Raw genomic sequence first — 23755 nt, 5'->3', positions numbered from 1 at the left:
AGGCTGGAGGCCCTATTTTGGGTCTTTGGGGCTAAATTATGGCCATTCTCACCACTGAGTTCTTGGGGCAGGCCTGCCTGGCCATTCCTGAGGACAGTGGCCACATGGGCAGGGCTCCCAAAGCTCTTGTGGAGTTTCCTGTGTCATTCCTCTGAAAGGCCTGCTGCTTGCAGCCAAGGACAGTGCCAAGGACAGTCAAGTGTTCCCGTGGTAGCCGACATGACCTGTGAGGTAAGAGGATGTGGCCAGGAAATAGGAGGGCAGCCTTGGGGTTCTGAGTGGCCCTTGGCCTCGACTGCTGCTACTCCCCTGATGCTGGAGTGCCCAGGACCAGGCTTACCCAACATGCAGCTCCTCATCCTTGATGTGTGTTATGATACATGGTCACAGAGACCTGGATAAGGAGGAGGCAGGGATGAATGTGCCATTATGAGCATGTGCAAGCTCATTCTCATAAGAGTGCACAGATGGGCAAGCTTGGAGTCCCAGGGTTCAAGTACTGGGGCTGCCAGTGGAGTGCAGCAGTTGGAAAGAACTGTTGTCACCACTGCCTCAGCTAACTTGGTCTGTGTGAGGGTGCTAAGCAGACAATGGGTGAAGGTCTAAGCCTTGGCCCGGGCATGCTGGGGGTTGTCAGGTCTGGCTTGCACCCTTACACATAGGGCAGGCCCTCTGCTAAGCCCCACTTCGTAGATGAGAAAACCAATCCACTTTCAGAACCCACAGCCCAGACACTTCAGCTGACACTTCACCCTGCCTGCTGGAGATGAAGTGTGGAAAGTGTGGCCATCCTCTACAGAAAGCCAAGGACCCAAGGCAAGAAGCCCGGGCTGCACTCGCAGTCGTGTTCTGGGACTCCTGGGGCCCTGCTGACTCTCGCAGCAGATCTGAGCTGAGAGCTGAAGCAGCCCAGCTGGCAGTGCGGTCTTGGACAGCAGCCTGTGCTTCAGAGTGCGGCTGGGCTGGGGCTTCCCGTTCACAACATTCCCACAGCCCAGGATGCTCTCGGCTGCGGAGCACCCCACCCCCTTCACCTGGCCCATGATTGGGCTTGGCTGCTCTGCTCTGAGTTCCCTCCTGCCTGCTGGCTGGAACGGACTTGGAAATTCTCCTAGAGCCTGGGTTCAGCAAAATTCTGTTGTATCCTGCTTGCAGCCTGCCTATCCAGTAGTTGCTAGAGGGACACTGCCTCCCACTTTCTGTGCAGACAGCTTGGGGCAAGACCCATCAGCCTGTATGCCGGGGGGCTTCTAATTGGTTGGAATGGGAAGAGAATTTCTTGGCTATTGTGCTCTGGTCTGAGGGGAGCCTTGGAAGGCTCCTTTCTCCAGCCCTGAAACTTCAAACCCCAGGATGCCTTCTTGCCAAGGACTGTCCTAAAACACAGTCTAGCCTGGGTGCCACCTTTGGCGTGTCTCACAGTTCCGCCCTCCAGCATCCGAGTATCACCTGGCATACTGGCTCCTAACTGCTCTTGGGTCCCAGATGCTCTCCCTGGAAAGATGGAGGAGGTGGGTAGGTGGCGCAGGAGCCTGGTTCTCTGTGCTGGGTGAGGAGGGTAGGAGGAGCCAGGTGGGCCGACCCAGAGGCCAGTGAGCAGTTTTTTGCTCTACCTCCACCTGGTGGAGTTGGAAGGAACTGCTCTTATGCTCCAAATAAAATCCTTAATTTAACCCATGAGGTTGCATCTTGGCTCAAATTTTTTCCCTTTGTTCTTTCAAAGCAGATGGGACAAACCAGAAAGCTCCAACTTCCCAAGTGAGAGAAAGGAGGGAATGAGATCTCCTTAGGGACTCAGTTCGAAATGATTCTTCCTTCTCCCAGCTGGGCACTGCAGTGCTCTTCGAGCCCCACAGCCGAGTGACTGACACTGGCACCCAAGGCAATCACGGCCCAGGCTCCTGCTCTCCATCCACTCCCTTTCCTCCACACTCAGGTCCCCAGACCTAAAAGCAAATAAACCCACGCAAGCCAGACCGCAAGACAGCTTTTCCTAGGACCTGTCTCCCTCTTGAACACAGCGCACACATGTGCACACACTCATGCCCAGCCCCATTAGCAGCCTGATGCCCTCAAGCAGCCTTTGGAGGCAGGGAAGCTCTCACTCTGCGTGGCCAGGCTGCTGGAGCTCCACACCACCGTGTCCAGGCAGGATGGTGGTATAAGGTGGTGGGGATCCCAGGGGTGTCTCGGGCTCCTCTGCTCTGGCTTGCAGGGGCCCCAAGGACTGTGAGGAGCCCAGGAAACTCCTTACTGCCCTGCCATCCCCAGCTTGCTGGGCAAGGCCATATCCCTCCCACAGAGGGGACTGCCAGTCACCAGGGAAGAGAAGAAGAAAGAGACATACTGGAGAAGTTGACCATTGCGAACTGCTGACACCTGTCCCCGGTGTATCCCACAGGACACCTACCAAAAGAAAGAAAACCAGAAAGAGAGAGCCAGGATAGCAAGCCACAGGCCTCGCCACACCCCAGCACGGGCTCCTGCCAGCACCAGCTGGGTTCCTCACCACTGTTACCATTTGCACTGGCCTGGCCACTCTGCCCCTTACCTGTAGCCCTGAACTTTAAACCCAAGGATTAGGCCAAAAATGAAAAAGCAAAACAAAACAAAAATCAAAAACAAATCAAAATACAAAAAAAGAAGAAAAGGAAGAGAAACAAAAACAGCCAAAGATCAAAACAACCAACACCCCTGGCCCTAGGCCCTACATTGGGGGGCTGCAGCGGAAGCTTCCTAAGGAGCAGGGACTTGTGTTTGTATCTTCAAACATACTTTGCTTAGGATCTGGCATGTACAATCGCAAAGGCAGTTTCTCCAAACATCTCTGTCCGAAGAATCCGTTTGGACATCTGGAGAAGGAAAAGGGGAAAAATCACAGAACAAACTGGCATCACCCGCGAGGCTAAGGTCAGAAATCAAGCGCACAGTGATGAATGAGAAAAACCAAGTCAGGCACTTGGGGTCACGCTTGTCACTGAAGGGGCTGGAGTCGGGACTGGGTGGAGGGCTCAGGAACCGCCTCACCGATCTCTAACACATGTGGCTCTGTGGGGAGGGCAGATCTGGGGAGTGCAGGGAGGACGATGACTTAGGAAGGTGGGGTCAGGGAGATGGGGGTAGCTGGCTGACTGCTCTGTTGTTGCCATGAGAAACCAGAGCGGCAGTCCTCTGCAGGGTCAGGCAGCCTACAGGCAGGGAGCGACCAGGAGCCACAGCAAGCTTGGAAGGCACCCCTTGGGCTCCTGCAAGAGGCTCTCCTGGGCCCTGGGCGGTCCTGGAGAGCTCAGAGGAGCCTGGTGGTGCTGTGCCCAGGCTGCATGTCCATGACAAGAGCCAGCTAGGAGCTGTGGTATCTGTTCTCTTAGGAGTGTTCTGTGGCCACATCTATTTAGGGCATCCAGTCCCAGAGCTCTGCACAACTATGTAGCCATTGGCCTACCAAAGGCCACAGTTGAGGTCACAGGATGAATGCTGGACTCTGGTATGCCCCAAGCACATCTGACCACAGAAGTGGAGCCCAGTTGGGGGAGGACTGCCCAAGTATAGCAGGGGTGTGGGGAAAGCTTGGGGGAGGATAGAAGCAAGGGGAAGCCCAAGAGGAGCTGCAAGTACCAGCCTCCCAAAGTGGGCCTTCCTGCCACCAGGGGCAGGGGAGGTGGTGTCTGCAGGGGAGATCCTGGGAACCCTGCCCTGGCCCATGACTGTCCTGCACCTCACTCTCCCTGGGGGCTCCCTCACTGCTGCAAGGCAGGCCCTCTTCACCATCTCCCTGACCCTGTCCTTAGCCCCGTGGCCCACTGCCTTTTATTTTCTGGCTACCCCTGTACCTTGCCCTCAAGCGAGTCCCCATCTTGCAGGTTTCAGGGAGACTTGCTGACCCTGTGCTCTTCTTGGCACGCCAGCAAGGTCACGTAAGTGAAGAGGAGCTGGAGGGCAGGGCCAGCAGGCCTCATCCTCACATCGCCCACCTCAGAACCAGGTCTGTATTGGCCTTGCAGATGAGGTGACAGCAGCACCACTATCAGCAGGAACCTGTGCACAGCAACCCCGGGGAGCCCTGGCCTTGGGCACGTGCTGAGCTGCAGCTGGCCCTCCTCTGGACTTGGACAGGTGTCCGAGTACGTTGAAGCATAGCCCTCTGCTGAGCTGGTTGCTTGCAGCAGCCCTTGTCAACACCTCCTTCCTCGGTCCCTGGCACTTGTCCCTAGCCCAGCCCAGGAAAATGAATGTAGTGGCCAAGGCTTCCTCACTGGCTCCAGCCAGGCTCAGCTGTTGGAAGCTGATGTTCACTTGGGATGGGGCTGGCCCGGGGAGGGAGAGAGGATTTCCTGGACAGAAGGACCTTGGCGGCTGGAAGATGAAGATCCCGGAAGTCACTGGAATGACTTTTAGACTCTACGAGGAACAAAAGGGATCTGCTGGGAAGCAGGGAACACCATGTGTGTGTTGCTCTGAGTGAGTGTATGTGTATGCATGAGTGTGTATTTATGCATGTGTGTGCATTTAGATACATGACTGTGTATATGAGTTTATATGTGAGAGTATATGTGTGTATACCTAAGTGTGCATATTCATGTGTTAACACATTGTATATGTGTGTGTGTGTGAGAAACAAGGGAGTGCAGGGGCAGGTGGACAGAGGGTAACTTTATTCCCACTGCTGGTAAGCAAGGCTGTTGTCCCGTGAGCCCAAAGATAGTGGTCATACCTGTGCCCCTGGTCCCATACTCAGCCTGGGCTAGCTTGCCTGCAACCTCACATCTTCCTTGGCCACCAACTTGCACAGTCACAGGGGACACCAGTGACCACAGCACAAATGTAATCTCTGGAGTAATGCCACCCTTCCTGTTCCAAGAAAGTGGATTCCTCACTGGTGGGGTGAAAGCAAAGGTCTTGGGTAGGCACTGTCAGTGCAGGGCTGAGGGGCTGGAGTCTGCTGGGCTGTGGGGCACTTGCTGTTCTGGGAACTCCTGGGCACTCGTGATTCTCACTGTTAAATTACCTGTGAAGTCTGGGGCTTCCTTAGAGAGCGCTCGGGGTGGCTGAAGCAATGCCTCGCTAAGCTAGCCCATGACGAAGGGCTGGAGGCCAGAGCCTAGTGCCAGGATGGGAGTCTGAACTCAGATGGGGGCATGGCAGGTGGCTGGTTTCCATTGCAGCAGGGGTGGATCGCTGGAGGGCCAGGGGCACAGAGGACCAATCTGCTGCCAGCCTTTCAGCTCTCCCGCCGGGAAGGTGTGTCCCAGCGCTGGAGAAGAGCAGGGTGATGGGACAGACAGGAGAGCTCGTGGGCTGCATCTGTGGCAACAGAGGGAGCAGGGCGTCTGCCTTCCCCTTTCCCCACCCCGTCTCCTGGGCCTCAGCTTCTGCTTTTGGTAGCCTGGGGATAATGCCATGTGTGTGGCCCTCACCCAGGGAGGGGAGGATGGAGAATGAGGTGGGCCCAAGCCCCTGGAGGGAGAGGGTAGAGATGTGTGGTGAGGACAAGCAGGCAGATGGGGTGGAGGGCAGGGGGAGGAGGATGAGCAATGGGGTGGGGGAAAGCATGCTACCGGTATGTGCACAGGGCTGTGGAGAGTCTTGTTCTGTCATCATCCCCTGAACCAGTCCCCAAGAGTCACGCACCAACCGTGCTCAACAAACACACGGAGAGAAGAGGAGAAAGCAGCAAGAGGAAGGCAGAACCCCCTGTCTGGCCCAGACAGGGGACAGTCACCTTGATTTGGTCCCCCATTTTCAAATTCCCCTAAGTGTTCTTTGGTAGAACAAAATTCAGTATCAGTGACACTGTGTCTTTTGGCCGGAGGGTGCCTGCTTCCCAACACTGCCTGCGGGGTCCTGAACCAATACACAACAAGTGTAAGAAAACCAGGAAGGAAAACTGACTTGTATAGAAACCGGAATGAAACTGACCAGAGTAGTTTCATTATCCAAGCTAAGCGGAAATGCAAAAAAATCAAAATAAAAAGTAAACAAACAGCACAAATGGTAGACGTGAGTTCCGTTTGCTAAATTCTTTCCTTCCCATTCTGTTCAGGTGTCATCAGGAACCCCAAGAGGCCTGCCCTGCCCCCCTTCCCTCCCCGCTCGCCCACCCCCAGGATGACCTCTTGGCTCTGCCCTGCCCTCCCGCCCCCTGCCCTTCTCCAGCACAGCTTATAGCACCTGCCAGGGATCGACTTGGCCTGTGCGGGCTGATCGTTGGATCAGGGGATCATCCAGGTGCCCCGATCGGGGCACACTTAGGGCAACTGGGAAGGGGAGGGGCCAGCTCTGGGGGCCAAGGTCACATTCTAAGCAGTGGAGCCCGGTGGTCCTGGTGAGGGAGGGCAGCCAGGGCACCATCTGCAATGGCTCAGGCTTGTGTCCTCTGTTCCTCTCAGATCGACTGGGACATAACCCAGGACTCTGGGGAGGAGGTAGGGGAATTAGCTTGGTTGGCAGGGTCCTCTGGGTACCCTGATAGCCCATTACTCCCTTTCCTACACTGAGCTCTGGCACTGGACCCATGGGCTCTCATCATACCCCTCAGCCCTGGCACCTGTCCTGACGGGCTGGGGCCTTGTCTGCCTGGGGCTTTGCCTGTCTGGAGCCAGGGCTCGGTTTACTGCCCCACTGCTGGATGCTTTTGAGGTTTGGGGTGAAGAGGCAGGAGGAGGAAAAGCCTGGTGAGTCAGGGATTGAGGACAGTGGGGGTCATCTCCTGTAGGTATGTCCCTAACAGTTCTAGCTGTGCATCAGGGGCTGTGACTCTGTCAGCCTCTTGAGGGAGGGGTGGCTGGTGGAGAGGGATTTATCATGGCTGAGGACTTCTGCGGAGGACCTGCTGCTGCTCAGGTGTTGTCCCTGTCCCTGCAGGGCGGCTGGGGAGGGCAGCAGGTGAAGGTTGGGTTGGGGAAGGAGTCAGCCCAGGAGGCTAGTGGGGGCCCAAGCCACGGTTCGGCCCTCGGCACTGAGGGTGAGTGTGAAGGAGGTGGCCTCTGGTAGCCACGGGGCAAGGAAGGGGGCCTTGCCAAAGCCCTGGCCTCCTCACCAGTCACCCATTCCTGGGAGGGCTGCAGCTGGGAGGTGCAAGCAGATTTGGAGGTCAGAGTGGGAGATCAGAGGTCAAGCCCCCTACTCTGGTGGCCTCTGCCTAGGTGCTTTGGACCAAAACTATTCACTGGGCCACCCCCACCCTAGCTTTCCCCACAACTTGGCTCATCTGTGCTGCCCTCCCCCAGCTCCCTCCATTCTTCACACACCAGCCAGAGGACTTGCCAAGGGCCACTGGGGGCCTAGCTTCCTCGGAGATCCTCCTGGGCCTGAGCAAACTCCTCCTGACCACCACGTTCCTGCCTGCCCTGTTTGCTGGAGGAGGGGGAATGGGGGTGCGGTTTGGAACTTCTGCTGGGGCTGCGCTGACCTCCCCATTGGGAGATGCCTCTCACCCTGGTGAGCAGGCTAGGGGCATGGGAGCTGGGGCTGCACCCCAGGGCACATCTGAATGGGGGTGTCCAGCAGAGCAGACCCTTCCACTCCCCTGAAGACTGCAAGGAGAAAGACCCTCAACTACCAAAGGCTCTGCTTGAGCCTGGGAACAATGTTGGGAGAACTGCTGGGAGCAGGGATGGGAAGGGAAGGGGAGTGGAGCATGGGACACAGGGAGATACCACCCAGTGCCTAGGGCATAGGCTAACAGCTCCATCTCCCTAGGATGTTGGAGAAAGTGGGGCCACAGGTGACAGAATGGGGAAGGCACTGCAGGAATCCTGGTGCCCCTTAGAACATGCATATCTCTTTTTGCTACAGAAAGGACTAGGAAGTAGGCGGAACTCCTGGCTATAGCCCTTGGAAACCCCTGCCAGTGGCCTGAAGCCCGCTTTGTCTAGAGCCCTCATCTTGTGCCCCAGCGTCTTGCAGCCCGCTTCTGCCCCAGGCCCGCACCCACCAGTCACTTACTTGCAGGAGAGCTGGTTGATGCCTTCGATGTAGTAGCAGACGCCTCCATTGACGCAGTAGGACTTGGCTGTCTCGTTGCACTTCCGGGCATGCCCCGACCATGAAGACAGAGTGGTGCTCACTGAGGGTAGGAGAGACACATGCTGGTGACCCACAGCCACCTTCTCTGGGTCCCTGGGGCACCACCTTTGTGGCTTTTTGTGCCACTACTCAAAGTTTGTGGCTGAGCAGCAATGCAGGAAAGAGGGGGAGGGGTGGGGAAGGGGCTTCTAAGAGCTCCATCCAGTGTGAGCCCCCCACACCCCTGCTGTGTGCCAGCCTCCAGAAACCGGACAGAGAGCACATGGGGACAGAAGGAACTGCCTCTCTGCCCCTTTCCTGCTCTCCTTTTCTTAGGGTGCCACTGCAGGTGTACAAGCTGTTGAGCGGCAAGGGGCAGGAAGTGGTGCAGGTGAGAGTCAGAGACACCCATTCACACTGTGGACTCTCACAGCCGACCAGGGAGTGGCTGCAAAGAGTGGGGCCTTAGGGAACAGCAGGTTTCACGCACTGACCCCTTCTAAGGGCTGGAGAGAGATGGGCAGCACCCCAGCTTCCACTCCCCACCCCCTTTCTCTCAGGTGTTGGACTGGCTGCAGCAAGGTTGCAGAGGGCATTTTTTTCTGTGTCTCTGAGCATCCAAGGTCCCCTGGCCTCCCATGCCCAGGCAGCTGTAGCCTGTGGAGGGGGCTTATGGGCCTTGAACCCACTGCTCAGGCATCAGTCACAACTTCAGGTTGTGCTGGGGAGGAGACAAGGGCTCGGCCAAGGAGGGGATGCCGCTGGGATGTGAGGAGTGAGAGCAGAAGGGGTAGTATGCAGAGCTGCTAACCCAGATTGTAAACCTGGTTTTGAGCTCTGCTCCCCCATCGGTGATGCTTTCTGGAAAGTTCTTGCCCCAAATGTCACTTGGAAGAGAGTACCCCAGGTGGTGGCATTTAGAAAGGGGTGGCTAACTCCCCCTACTCCTGCTAGTAGTGGCCTTGACTGGCCCCAGCTCCTGGGCTCCTGGGGCTCCAGGGGCTCCAGGGGTCTCCATGTCACCCCTCAGCAAGGGTGGGGAGGTGGGAGGCAATAGTGAGGGGTAGGCGCTTGGCGCCCACAGTGTTTAGACGTGTGGGAGATGGATGGAGCACAGCCTGCGAGTGTATATACAGCTGCGTGTGCTTGGCCCCTCACCGATAAAGCCCTGCAGGAGGGTGACCCCCACCTGCCCCTTGGCAGCCTGGCCCTGCAGCGGTCTCCCCTGGGCTCGCTGCAGGCCCCAGCTGCAACCCACATGTGGCTGGGAGAGGAAGCTCGGGTTGGGCTCTGTCCCACTTCTGGGTCAATGAGACCTGGGGATTTGAGAGGGGCAAGAAGAACAGCCCAAAGGACCACACTGTCCTTTGTAAAATTCCCTCATTGCGGGGGAGCTGGGGGAAAGGGGTGGTTCGAGGTTGTCCTGCCCTTGGCTGGAAGGCCAGGGAGAGATGCAGGGCCAGCTAGGTCACTGTGTGCTGGGACCCCCAATTGTGTGGGCTCTCCAAGCATGTGGGCCTGGGCCTCAGGTCAGCCTGAGACATTTGTGTCTGGACCTGTATGTAGCCCGTGGGCCCTGGGGCAGAGACTGCCCGCTTTGTATCCCCATTGCTGCCACTCCAGAGGACAGCAGTAACCACCATGGGCAACTGCATGCTTGGGCTTATTCTATATGTGTGTCAGGCTCACTGAAACCTGAGGACAGGGGGAACCCCAGCTGGGATGCACTGAGCTGGGTCCCTTTCCAGAAAACAGAGGGAGGGCTGGGGGAGTGAGTCCTACAGGGTGTAGGGGAAGTGGCCCCAGGCTCCTCCCCTGGAACAGGAGGGCCTCCCTGAGTCTCCACAGCCTGAACCTAGTCTGCTAGGGAGGAAGCATGAGCCAGGGTGTTTCTGCACCTGCAGATACACAGTGTGGGTCCCAGGGCTACAAGTCCTTACTCCTTGGCCCACCTATCTGTGTTTCTTCACTGTGCTCCCTGGCTTTGGAGCAGTCCCCAGACAGGGACACTGATGCATGCCATCTGCAGAGCCTCCCCTAGGATGGCCCCAGGCTCCTGCAGCCAGCACATCCCTAACTGAGCCCTGTCATTGGTCTCTACCACCATCTCCTGCAGCCCCTTTTGCACCTGTGACCAATGTACCAACCAAAGCCCTGGGGGCCGCTTTGATTTTTTGTCCTCCGTTGTCCTCACAGCTTTTGCTCAGCACCACCACTTCCAACCTCCAAGAGAGCTCACCCTTGATTCCCCCCTAAATGGGGCCAGTACAGTGGGCTCAGGACCACACCCTTTCCTTCCTCTCTAACCCATTAGCTTCGCAGTGGGCATATCAGCTCAGTGCGCTCCTGGCATAAGGCTCCCTCCACACCTCCTTAGGTGAGCTGGGGCTGTACTGCCTTTAGAGCTGGGGCTCTGGCCCTCTGTGTGTCCCAACAGGGGCAGGGAGGCCTGGTGTACCTGCGCAGGACCTGCCAATGTGTCAGTCCCCCAGAGAGGCCCCTTCTGACCTCTCACAGGCCAGGCTCCTCTCTGATCCTTCTCTGAGCTCCCAGGGCAGGGGGAGTCTTCAAAAAGTTCCTAGAAAATGTGCATTATGAAAAAGCTGCAAGAAAAGTATTTTTTGGCACCAAAATAAGTTTACTGGTTACTAATATTTGCACAGACTTTCTGAAGCCCCCTCATTCTTCTACTCAAAAGACTCACTCCAAGGTGCTTAAGTAATCAGGCACACAATTATTGGCTGCCAACACCAAGTTGGTCTATGAGAACATGTGCTCATAATGGCAAGAGCCATGTCTGTCCCATCAGCCACCAAGTCCAGTGTCCAACACAGTGAATACATGAATGAGCCCAGAAAGATCAGGTCTGCAGAGCCAACTGCCTTCAGCTGCCATCCAGAAGTTGCTCCCTAAAGTGGATGCTGTCTCTTACTGGATGCACACATTCCTGTGAAACCAACAGTGAAATGAAAATCCAAGTCACAGTGAGATACCACTCCATATCTGATGGGATAGTTAGTATTAAAAAGATGGATAGTGCATTAAGCCTCTACCTGTAGTGCTGGCATCCCACATGGATGCCGGTTTGAGACCCATCTATTCCACTTATGATCCAGCTTCCTGTTTATGCCCTAGGAACGCAGCCAATGGCTCAAACACTTGGGTACCTGCACACACATGCGGGAGACCCAGAAGAAGCTCCAGACCCCCAGCTTTGGATGAGCACAGCTCTGGCCTTTGTGGCGATCTTGGGTGTGAACCAGAGGATGGAAGATCTTTCTCCTCTTTCTGTAAAGCTTTCTTTTAGGGCCCGGTGCGGTGGCTTAGCAGCTAAAGTCCTCATCTTGCCCACGCCAGGATCCCATATGGGCACCAGTTCTAATCCCGGCAGCTCCACTTCCTGTCCAGCTCCCTGCTTGTGGCCTGGGAAAGCAGTCGAGGATGGCCCAAAGCTTTGGGACCCTGCACCCATGTGGGAGACCTGGAAGAGCTTCTGGCTCCTGGCTTCGGATAGGCACAGCTACGGCCGTTGCGGTCACTTGGGGAATGAATCATCGGACAGAAGATCTTCCTGTCTCTCCTCCTCTCTGTATATCTGACTTTCCAATAAAAATAAAATAAATCTTTAGGGGAAAAAAAAGCTTTCTTTTAAGTAAAAATAAATTGTAAAAAAAAAGGAAAAAAAAAAGGTACATGATAACAGTGGTGGTGAGTGCAGACCCTGGAGCCCTCCTGTGTGGCTGCTTTGTACAACAGCACAGAGACTCTCTCACCCATATGTCACACAAACCTGTCCCCCAGTACTCACAGCAGTGCTACTCATAAGAGTCAAAATGTGCAAACAAGCCCAGTGATCTGATGATCCAAGCTGACACATGGAAAAATAAAATCTGCATCCAGACTATGGAACATTATTCTAGTAAAAGACAAAATTCTGACACATGCCCCCGTATGGACAGTGTTTAGTAGAAAATGTCATAAGACCACATGTCATGAGCCTGTTTATGTGAAGTTCAGCTCAGGTGTGTCCACAGGGGCCAGGAGGAGGCGCATGGCCAGCAGGGGCTGGAGGGAGGGAGCAGAGCCAAGAAATGCTCATAGACACGGAGCGTCTTTCTGGGCTGATAAAAAATGTTTTAGAATTGGGGGAGGGGAATGATCCCACAATACCACGACTATACTAAGAGCTACCAGGCTGAATACTTTAAAAGGATACATAGCTGGGAAAAAAAAGAATCTAGTGGTTAAAAACATGCCGAGGAAGCCTCTATCAGTCACTAGTGTCTGCTGTGAGCTTATCAGGCCTGCAAGAGGTGAGAGTAGGCTGGGCTGGGCCGACGCCGTGGAGCCGTGGAGCCGTCTTCCTGAGGCCCACCACTGAAAGTGCGAGAACCCTCCTCTGCTTATCTTGCAGGGTCCAGACCCCTCCCAGCTCCCACTCCTCCTGGTCCTGGCCTCATCCCCTCTGTAGTAGTCAGATGGAACAGGCAAGCTGCTCTGGGGTTTAGGGTTGCACTTCCTGCCACTGGAGGGTGTTTCTGGGGCCAGGACAGGGACCTGGGTCCCCAGAGGTCAGAGTCTGGTAGAACACGTGCATGAGTGCACCCAGGTGTGCACCTGATCAAGCAGTCCCTGAAAACCCTTATGAGGTAGCCACTGCCCCGTGCCACCCTGTGTCAAGGCTGCCGGTCCCCTCTGTCAGTGTTTGTCATCCTGGGACTGGCATGGTCACCACGGTACTGTCTCAAGTTCCCTTTGCCCTGGGCCAAGGCAGCTAATTTTGAAGCACCAAGGTTTGTTTTGTTGTTTTTTTCCTGTCCTTCCCCAAGCATTGCAAACTTCTTGCTGACTCCTCCTTCAGGCAGCTTGGGAAGGCCAGAAACTGGCAGAGCTCCACCCGGATGGAGAGGTGGGCATCCAGGAGCTGGAGTGATGCTGCTCGCCAACATTCCGCCCCCAAGCCCAGCTTCCCCGGGGCCTGGGCACGCCCGGCCGGCCCACCTGGGGATGAGTCAGAGGGGGCAGACGCGGCTGCCCGCCCGCCCTCCACCCCGTCCCCAGGGTGTGGTTGCTGCAGGTCTCCTGGGCTCTGCAGGTAAACAGGGTGCCCAAGCATCTCTGCCTGGAGCTGTTGCCACCCTCCTTCCCCAGGTGGGCTTCTACCTGTGTGCTCTGGGCAAGACAGCATAAGCGGTGGGCTCTGGGCACACAGCATGGCTGCATGAACTCAGAATCCCAGATTGGGGGCAAAGAGCTCCCTGGTCATCCAGCTCAGCCCCAAGAAAGGCAAATGGTAGACGAGCTCAAGGCTGCATGTCCTAGGGTTGTTACTGCCCTGCCACTCCTTGCTGGGTGAGGAGGACCATGGGCAGTGGGGCTGCTGGACCTGCCCTTGGCACCCAGCCTAAAGGCTCTGCTTTCTGCCTGCCACACTGGTCAGAGCCAGGCCTGCTGAGACCCAGTGTGCATGTGCAAGGCCTTACCACCTGCTGCAACCTTAGCTCCACCCAGTGTGGGGCAGGGCCTGAGTGTGGTTTTTCCTCTGCTAACAGCATCTCTGTGGGCATGCACTTTGCTGGGAGATTCCCCTTGCCACTGTGCTTCTTGATACCCCTGCCTACCTGCAAGCAGGCACACACACACATACACGTTCAGCTTAAGATGGTGCCCAGCTCCCAAGCACAGTGGGACCTAGCAGGGTTAGCCAGCTCCCTTCCTTGGAACTGCTGTCACAGACACAACAGCACCCCTTCTCTGAGTGCTGAGGCCAACGCCTTTTCTACTTCTTACTCCATTCTTTAAACAGGAGAGAAGCCCATTTCCCAGTAGAAGCAATGCAGGAGGCCAACACACAATGGGAAAAAGCATCTTGACCCTCCCTCCTCTCCTTCTTTAAGCTCCTGGATTTTGTCATGTCCAGGGGCGAGCTTGTTCTCTGGATTCACCAGTTTCATCAGCCAATGAATATGCCCTGAAGGAGGATCAAGTTTAGCTCCCATTGGTTCTAACCAAGAAAGTCTTACAGAAAAGCACAGCAACCTCTGAGCCTCAAGTGGGTCTGAGAAGCGGTATCTACTCTGGCAGGGTGGAAGGTGCCAGAGTCCAGTGCCACTGCTTTCCCAGGTTTGGGGCAGGTGGGAAGAAGTAGGGCCTGAGGCCTGTCTACCTACTCACTGCAACATGGCCAGGCCGAGAAACACAGGTGGCAGCAGAGGTCTTGAATAGGCTGGACAATTGTCTAAAATATTCCTCAGGTACCCATGGTAAGCCAGTGCCATCTTTGGTGAAGGGGAGAGCAACAAGCAGGTTAGCCACGACCTTTGCACTAGCAAATTCCCAGTGTTTGCCAAGCACAGTTACACTGTGTGGCTCCATCATTACCAGTTGTTTGGGTGAAATGCTTCTCTGAGCTTCTCATAAAGTGTAAAGTGGACCCCGAACCTGCATGCTGATTCATGAGACCATGCAGGGCATGTGGCTCAGCCAATTGCAGCTTCCCTTGTCACGGCCAGGGAAAGGCTGTGCCCTAGCTGTCCCCACTCCCAAGTGGCCCTGGGAAGGCCCAGCTAGATGCTCTAAGGGGAGAAGGTAAGAGGTTCCAATGGGATGAGGTTGCTCAGGATGCAGACCAGGACTGGAGCTGGGCTGTCACTATAGTGGGCCAGGGCAGGCATGGAGAAAGGCTGCCTGTAAGAGCCAGCGTGACCAAGACAGTTTACGCTAGATGGGTTCCAGCTCTGTGGTTCTAGGGGTGGTGGCCTGGCGGCTGAAAGCCCTGTAGGAGGCCATTGCTCTGGTTCTGGTGAGTAGGTTAGAGACCTGGGCTGGGATTGTGTTGCAGGTGGGGCTGGAATGCAGGGGATCAAGCATGAAAAAGATCTAGAAAGAAGGCTCAGTAGGATTGGCACACAGGGACCTGGTCCTAGTGACCAGGGGAAAGGAGAGCCTAAGGTGCCCAGGACACAGGGCAGCCAGGTGTGAGCTGGAATTTTGTCTGAAAGTCACAAGGTAGGGGGGCATTCTGGAGAAGGCCGGGCAGACTGTGCCAGCTACAGGGTCAGATTCTGTGGTGAGGGTAGGACGGAGAGCGGCCCCAGGACATGCTCTGAGGGCCTGGAGGCACCCTGGGGTGGGGTGCAGGCAGGAGGACGTGATATCTGGGTTCTGGTGAGCCTGGGCTGGAGTGAAGGGCAGTGTCTGAGGGCATGCAGCCTGGCACAGAGCAAGGGAGAATGGCCCATCCAAGGGGTGGAGAGCCAAAGGAGCCTGGAGGGCCTCACCTTGTCTTCAAGATCAGAGGGTGACTGAGCAACTGAGCCCCAGGCACAGAGCCCAGCGAAGTCACTGCCTGCCCTCAGGTGCTCAGCAAAGCGGCAGGTAATACCACCCCTGGCTGTCGCACGACCCCTCCAGCGCCCCAGCCCTGCTCCTGGCAGCCCAGCCGCCCGTAATTGCCTTCTAAAAATATCCTCTCCTCCACCCCCACCTCTTGATTTCAAAATATTTAGTTTTCAGGGTATTTAAAGTGAGAGCTGGCTGCTCTTCCAGGCCCAGATAACAAAGCTAAACATTTATGCTTTGACTGCATTTCTCTGAATAAGCTCAGATCTCGGACTTGATATGGGGCAGCGGCCAGAGTGGGGAGGGGAACTACATGCAAGACAGATCATGTGCAGGCCGCCTTCCAATGCCTGCGTACCTTCTGGGAACCCCCCTTCCTGGCCCAGGGTCCACCTACCACTGTTGACGTGGAGCCGGCCACGGGCCGTGTCCTTGCCCAGGATGTTCTCAGCCTCACACACATACTCCCCGGCATCTTCCACCTTCACCTTGTTGAATTGAAGTCGTGAGTTCTTTCTGGTTAGGGAGGTAAGAAAAGAGCGACAGTGTAAGCCAGGGCTATGGTGAGTGTGCGTACATTCAGGAGCAGTGAGTCTGCCAGCCACTGCAGAACTGGGATATCCAGACAGGGCTGGTAGCTACACTGTGTCCTGCCACCATGATGTGTCCTTGTGTCTGCAGGTCCAGGCTTGGGCCCTCCTTGTGCCATGACCCTGGGTGGAGACAGCAGGCACAGTCTCATGGCTATCTCCTCAATTCATGTCTTTGCATGAGATCTACTCCCTGTGCCAGCATTTGACAGCATTGTTGGAGGGATTAGGCCAGGGGTGAGGGTTGGGATGGTGTGTGTGTTTGGATGATCTAGGTCCTAACCCCCATGGGGAGTGGAGGCTCCTGGTCGTTACTCTCTCACCACAGGAGGCCTCCCGTCCCAGCCCGGTGCAGCAGCAAGGCCCTCACCATGTGTTCCGACAGCCTGAAGCTCACAGCTAACAAATGAGCCTACCTGGAGCTTCTTGGCTGGGGCTGAGATGCATAGCTGTGGCTCCCACAGCAATATTGCCCAGTCTCCTAGTTCCAGCTATGGCTTACCCTGCCTTCCCATTAGCCTTGCCACTAAGGGGCGCTCCGTGGCCTCTCTCCAAGGGCCTTTTATTTCCTTCCTCCCTTCCTTTCTCTCTCCTTCCCTGTCCTTCTTTCATCCAGTGTTGACTGAGCATCTTCTTGCATTAGGACCTTGCATACCCCAGGGACCTGGGCCGGCTCGGAGCTGTCCTGGCAAGCAAGCAGGTCCTTCCTGGGTGCTGAAGCCTGGCCCAGCCCCAGGCTGGCCCCCCAGTGCTGTGACTTCAGAACCTGTAGCCCTGACTCTCTTTCCCTTCCCCAGCACTTATTTCTGAACCAAGCCAACACTGTCTGTCTAACCCAGGACCCCCATTTGGCTCCTAGGGAGCAGCAGGGGGTTCTTTGAGCATGTCTTGAAAGGACACAGCCTCCTCCTGAGAGTGGGGAATGACAACCTAGATTCCTGGAGCATACACAATAGGATGTTGAGTGGAGAGACATTAGTGAGAGTAGTGGAACTGTTGTCACCAACGGCCCTGGCTGAGCACAGCCAGGCCCTGATGCTTTCAGTGTGAGGACAAGGCAGGTGAGCAGAGGCCAGGCCAGCAGTCCGTGCCCATGTGACCGCCTAGCCCTGTGCTTCAGGGACCTCTCTTCTGGGCTCCTGTCTCTGGGGTTGCATTTCCACCCAGTCATCCTCACAAAGCCTCTTCCCCCGCACTCTGCCAAGGGCAAAGCAAGACCATCTTTCCACAATCCCTACTGCCCACAGCCCAGTTCAAAGGTGCTTCTTTCTTCACATAACACAGTAGGTGGCAGGCCCAAGGGTTATGGGAATGCTAAGAGCTGTGACTTAAGGAAGGAACCCATGTGACATGATGGCATGAAGCCAAGATAGGCTGGTGCTCAGGGTTGGTGGGGGAATGGGCATGGGGCCCCTCTGAAGAGTGGGATGGCACCAAGAACACAGCACCAGGAGCCTGGAGTGCTGGCTCGGCCAGCTGTTCCCAGCTGGCAGGTGCCTACATGGGGCCACCATGGTTCCTCCCCATTCCTAGCCCCGGTAGGTGGCACTAAGGACTTGGCAGGTGGATGCTATGCTGTGCCACCCCCAAGGCTGCCCTCCCTTCTTCTAGGAGGTTATCTACAGGCGGGGCTGCCTCCCTCCCGCCCTCTCCTGCTGCCTACCTGAGCAGCCTGTCCCAACCTGCCTCTTGTCCATGAGGGAACTGTGTTGCTGGTGGGGAGGGCCTGCACACAGGGCTGGTGGGGACAGTTGTCTCCTGGTTATGGGTAGGCTTGTGGGGACTCTGTGGTGCAGTGAGCACAGAGACAGTTGGTACAGAGTCGAGGGGGGTCCATACAGGCCACAGATTGTGGCTGGGGCAGGTAGAGCACTGGCTGCTGGAGAGGAAGCCCCCGCCTCTGGGTCAGATGAGGTGTGGACATGGGTAGGGCAGGAGCATGTGGAAGTGGGACTCAAACCCAGGCCCTCATATATGCGAGGTGCATGTCTTTTCAGCTAAGCCAAATGCTTCCCTCTGTTGGGGAGTTGAAGTGAGGTGGGAGAGCACAAAATCACCTGGGGTGGGTGGGATGTGAGGCCTGAGCTGCCACACACGAGCCAAGTGAGAGCTGTCAGACTCACGGGTGCACTGGGAGGAGCCCAAGTTCTGGCAAGAGTCAGGGGTCAGGGCAGGGGGCACTCTCCTGCCTTCTGTGGTCTTGGGGAAGCAGGGGAGAGGCCGACTGGCAGACAAGACCCAGACTCCCAGGACCTATACATTTTCGTCTCCAGCCACGGTGGGCAATAGCTGGGCTTGGTGGGCAGCCTGAAGTTCTTGCCAAGGCTCTGCCCTGAAGGTGGGGTAGTCACAGAGCCACCACACTGGAGGGGTAGGAGAGAGGTAGAGGGACTGGCCCTGGCCTCTTGGAATCTCTGGCCTGGCCAGCCTGACATAGGAGGTGGCCAGGGAGCTTCTGGCTCACTTTCCCAGGAGGGCTGCTTCAATGCCGGCCACTTCTGCCTTGAGGTCCCTGTCTCAGGTCAGGACTCTGACACCTGTGCAAGGTCTCCAGCTTGGGAAATGGCAACTGGCATCCTAGGTGGGCTCCGGGCAGGGGGACAGGGAGAGGACATGCTCAACCAGGGCTGTCACTAAGGACTGTAGGTGGGGTAGGCCCTTGGAGAAGCTCCAAGAGACTGGTAGAGACTTTCACTGGTGAAGCTGACATTGACAAACTGCCTTAACCATTCAAATACAGCTAATCATGCACTTTCTGCCTAGGATCCTCTAGGTTTGGCCAGTAACTGCAGAGGGCCCAGGGCTGCAAGAGTGCTGGATGTGTGGCCAGGAGGAGGAGGAGGATGCAGAGGTGCTGGGACCAGCTCCATTGAGGGGGTGGGGGGAAGGGCTCTGCTTAGCCCAGGTACCTCCCAGCTTGGAGAGTGGGTAGCTAGTTGGATGGGGGAGTGACCCGAAGCTACTCACCTGCCATTGCCGTACTTGATGCGGATGTCGCGACTACGGTTGAGCTCCTTGCCATCCTTGAACCAGCGGTAGGAGGGCTGGGGGTTCCCGGCCACCGCCTCGCACTTGAGTGATTGCTTTTCACCCACCTGTCCCGTCTGGCTCTTCATTTTCTTCAGCTTGGGCCGGGTGGCTGTGGGGTACAAGGCAGGTGAGTGAGTGGGGGTTGGATGGGTGGGGGTAGCACCAAGCATGAGCACAGGAGTGTTAGCAGGGTTGGGGAGGGGGCCCTGCCCTATTCTCTGGCTGGGCTGGAGGAGGCAGAGAGGGAGCTGAGAGCTGTCACCCCTCCTGGCCACGTTCCCCATCTTCAGGACTGTGTGGTGCAGTTGTTATTTAGGAAACATCCCTGGCACCTGTGAGCTGAGGCAGCCATCACAGCAACCCGGTGAGTTCATGCACACATAGGGAAACCGATTTGGCAGAGGGAGGTCTCTGTCTCCAGGAGAGACAACAAAATGGGTTCAAATCCAGGGCTCCTTGATTCACTCACACAATCAAATGCTTGTCTCAGACCCCCAGGCACACGTTGGGTCCATAGGACACAGAAAGGCTAAGAGGATATACCTAGCTTCCTTTCTCAGGGGTCGCAAAGGCCAGGGGAGGGCTCCAGCCAGACCGGAGATGGCGCAGCAGCCCCGCCTGGTGGTGAGGTGGGGACAAGGCCTGGGCTATGCTGATGGACACAGGACCAAGCTCCGATTCAAAATCTCAAAGAGCAAGCTGCAGTCTTTCCTTGTGTGCCTCAAGTACCTTTCCATTTCCATATGTCCCAGTCTACCTGTCGCCTGTGTTCAGGAAAGTGAGGGTGAGCCAGGGCTCTCTGCCTGCTCTCCTGTGTCACCCGACTCTGGTGGTGGAGATAAGACTCAGAGAGGATAAGAAACATGCAGGAAGTCACACAGCCAGGCTGCCGTGGAGCTGAGATGGAAGCCTAGGTCTTTGGGGTCTTCAATGTGGTAGACTGCTCTCTGCTTTGGTTGCCTCATCTCTGCCTCGGGAATGGAGACACTGGGTTCAAAGCCTTGCAGGAGAGAAGGGAGAGTCTGCCAGGGGCCAGAGAAACCATGCCCAACGGTGGACTGACTGGCTGCGTAATGGCCGTCGACCCTCTCGTCAGTGACTCTGAGCTGATGCTGGCCGTTGCTGAGCAGGGTTCAGGGCCTGGCTGGAGATTGACTTGACACTGGACTGTGGTTTACAATAGGGAAGGGACAGGAAGGGCTGCAGGAAATGGGCTGAGTGTGCATCCTAAAGGCGCCGCTCATCAGTTTACCAATCCATCAGTCCATGTCTCTCCCACACATGCAAATGCTCTTTCTTAAACAAAATGGGATCAGTGCCAGCTACCCATTTATTTCATCTAATGGTATACCATGTGCCCTTCACCTTAGTGCCAAATATTAAGGTGTGAGTTTCTGGTGAGATGAAAACAGACATAACTTGAGAAAAGGGTTCCCTGAACAATCTGGTCTGGAGAGTACATGGCTGAACCTGGTTCAAGAGCACCTTTCTTGGAACTGCCACAATAGCTCAATTGGCTCATCCTATCCCTGCAAGTGCTGGCATTTCATACGGGTGCCTGTTCATGTTCTGACTGCTCCACATCCCATCCAGCTCCCTGCCTATGGCCTCGGAAAAGTAGAGGAGGATGGCCTAAAGTTTTGGGACCCTGCACCAGCATGGGAGGCCTGGGAGAGAAGCTCTTGGCTTCTGGCTTTGGATTGGCTCAGCTCTAGCAGTTGTCATTTGGGGAGTGAACCAGATGGCAGATCTTTCTCTTTCTCCTTCTCTGTATAATTCTCTTTCCAAATAAATACTTTTTTTTTTTTTTTAAAAAAAGAGCATGTCTCTCCAATATGCTCCTCTAAGCAAAGGCCTTGACAGCTTTCCTTGGGTTCCTTAGCAGGTTTTTTTTTTTTTTTTTGTAACTTAGTAGCATTTTAAGAAAACAATGCCTTCTAAGGCCTTCTAAGCAGGGTCTTTATCTGTTCTTTTCACACCCTTCGGAGCTCTGTTAGGCAGAAGCCTATTCCTCTCACACATACCATTTTTTCAGTAGCATCATTTTTCCTGACTACATAGTTTTCCAAGACAGGTGTCCCATGGTTTAAACTATAGATTACAGTTGGGAAGCATTCAGCAAGCCTCCTCTCTGCTGCCCCCCAGTCATAACAACTCACGACAACTTCCTCACAGCTACAACTGCAACTGCACACATCAATTGCACCACTTCACCCCCAGGCTCCACCTGCCTGGTTTGAATTGAGGCTTTGCAGTGGTGAGCTCTGTGTCCCCAGGTCATGAGTTGCAACGCATTTCCACCTCAGTTTCCTCATCTGTCAAATACAGAGGATCAACAGTAGCTCCTCCCTTGTGGGATAATGGCTGTGAGTCTTAGAGGGGAATGCAGGGAGAAGCTACTGTGCACAAGCCAGGCCAGCTATTACTGTTATTACAGTCCACAATTGTTTCCCAAGGCGATCGTGCTAAAAGCAGAAGCATTAGATCAGCGGGGATGCAATCCTGCCTGCTGCCTGCTCCTTGTGGGGGTGGGGACACTTACCTGTGTTGCCCCCGCCCCCAGGAATGACACTGCCTGCTTTTTTTCCACACCCTCACCAACAGAAGGTCTTACCCCATGCTGAATCTCTACCAATTAGCCAGGCAAAGATAACGTCTCTTTGTTGTCTGAATTTGCATTTATTTGGTTACTGGTAAGGCTGACTACTTTACCCAAATGTATTAGTCCATTGTATTTCTTCCTGTGGAACTGCCTGTTCTGGCCTGCAGTCTGTTTTTCTATTGAGCATGCAGGTTATTGATTGGGAAGAGCTTCTGATCAATATGAAGGCCAGTCACCTTTCCCCTAGTTCCCTGATTTTCACAGTTTAGCATGCTAGTTTTCTTGTTGTGTGCTTGTTGTATATGTGTTTTCTTTTTAATATTTACTTATTTAGCATCTAGAGCTTTTACATGCACTGATGTGTTCACCTGTCAGAACTTCTGGAACCTCATTTCATTCTTATAAATGCCATTATGTCCTGCCTCAGCATCCTTCCCTTCCCTCCATCCCAGCCTCCTTCATCTGCTCTGGATCTGCCAGTCACCCTTCATCATGGTTGAAGCAACTATGACATGGAGGTCGGGGCTGGGCCATAGCTTGCAAAGCCTGGATGTGCATCTAGGCATGGCGGATTGCTTTTCAAAATTTATCTGAGAGAAAGAGACACACAGAGAAAAAGCTCCTGTCTACTGGTTCACTCCCAAAATGTCCACAATGGTTGGGCCTAGGACTGGACCAGGCCAAAGCTAGGAGCCAGGAACTCCATCCAGGTCTCCCATTTGGTTGGTAGACTCTAACCTGAGCTATCACGGCTGCCTCCCAGGGTATGCATGTCAGGAAGTTGGAGTTGGAGCAGACACTTAAACACTGATGTGGAATATGGGATCTTAACAAACATCTTCATCGCTAAGCCAAATGCTCCAGGCATAGGTGATCTGAATGTCTCCTCTTCCCATCTCTTTTTCTAAAACACAGTGCACACAAGAGTGTTGCCCAGCCACTGTGGACACACTGGACACAGCTGCCCACAGTTTGCCTTAGGGTTGGGTTCACTTTCGGCAACCTCAATTCTTGGCCAGCTGGTGACCTTCACTTGGCCCTCTTCCCCTTCTTGCAAACCGGGGACAGCGAGAGCTTGTCTGAAGCCCTAAGGTGTCCTTCTTCCATTTGGAGTATAGGGGATTCCAGGCCATCCTTTTGTGGGCCATGTTCTCCCCAGCAAGCCAAGGTGGCCTGCAGGTGCTAGCAGGTAGGGGAAGGCAAGGGTCAAACTACCACCTCCTTCCTGGTCCCACACTAGGCACTGAAGGCACGCCACTCCGAATGGCAGTGGTGATGGACCAGGGTGTATGTGGGGAGTCTTGCAAAGATACAGACTCCAGAAATAGCAGGCATGATCTCCATTCAGAGAGTCTAAAGCATTGGATGGGGAGTGTGGGAATGATCCCTGCCGGTGGAAAGAGTGGGGTGTGCATGTTAGATGCCAAGGAGCCCATTCTGTCTGGTGAGTGCTGGGTGACCTAATGGCTGCTGTTAACTGTCCCCTCGCTTCACAGTACTGATGAGGTAGAGTGAGCCACCACTTCCCCAAACATATGGGTGGGAGGGACAGCCAGCAGGAACCACATGGCTGGGGAAGACCAGTAGTAGAAATGAATCTGGTGAGCTCATGCAGGGCAGCCTGGTGTTCAAAGTACGCTTCCTAACGTGGCTGGAAAGGGGAGGAATGGGGGTCTGGGGCGTGGAGGGGCATGTAAGGCCCAGATGATGTGGGGCTTCGTGAGTTACTGTGAGAGAGCTGGATTTGTTCTACTCTTGCTGTTTTGATGTGCCTAGTGTCTGATTCAAAATGACCTCTGTGGATTGTATGGTGTTTCTGATGGACAGCAACAGTCTGAGGTTTGACTGCATAAACACAGCCCTAATTCCAACCAGGCTGTGTTCCCAGTGAACAGTGTTCCCGCCTGGCTGTGACTGCCTCTTCATCAGAGTCTGGAGGATGCCATGTCTGCCTGGGCAAGACAGGCCATGGCAGGGCAGGAGCTGAGGCCAGGGTGCGGGCCCACCTCCCTGCAGCTCTGGGCCCTGCCTCAGGCAGAAGGCCTGCAAAGGAATCTCCACCCCCTCCTCCCAGCAGACAGGCTGGTTCCTTTGTGGGGTTGTTTTTGTTACTTAAGAAATGCATTTTTCCCATTGTTGTAGAGAAATTACCCAATACAAAGGAGGAAGAAAGAAAAGCACATCCAAA

General features: G+C 55.2%; 1 protein-coding gene across 5 annotated transcripts in view; it reads right to left on the bottom strand.

Moving 5' to 3' along the window:
* NRG2 (neuregulin 2) overlaps positions 1-23755 on the bottom strand; it is a 170592-nt gene that overhangs the window by 10938 nt on the left and 135899 nt on the right. For 2 of the 5 annotated variants that reach the window (XM_040975679.1, XM_040975798.1), the window contains exons 2-5: positions 18903-19074; positions 15743-15861; positions 7945-8065; positions 2776-2852 (exon numbers count right to left, since the gene is read on the bottom strand). In XM_040975679.1, coding sequence (XP_040831613.1) covers positions 2776-2852; positions 7945-8065; positions 15743-15861; positions 18903-19074 — 489 coding nt within the window. Of the gene's footprint in view, positions 1-2347; positions 2407-2775; positions 2853-7944; positions 8066-15742; positions 15862-18902; positions 19075-23755 lie in introns of all 5 variants that reach the window. The other 3 variants (XM_040975727.1, XM_040975885.1, XM_040975972.1) reach the window with 2 other exon arrangements.

This window comes from Ochotona curzoniae, unplaced genomic scaffold (assembly GCF_017591425.1).
Source record: "Ochotona curzoniae isolate NIBS_2020 unplaced genomic scaffold, NIBS_Ocur_1.0 contig_1, whole genome shotgun sequence".
Taxonomy (NCBI): domain Eukaryota; kingdom Metazoa; phylum Chordata; class Mammalia; order Lagomorpha; family Ochotonidae; genus Ochotona; species Ochotona curzoniae.
Note: the sequence above shows the minus strand (reverse complement) of the source record. Positions and strands in the feature narration are given on the sequence as shown.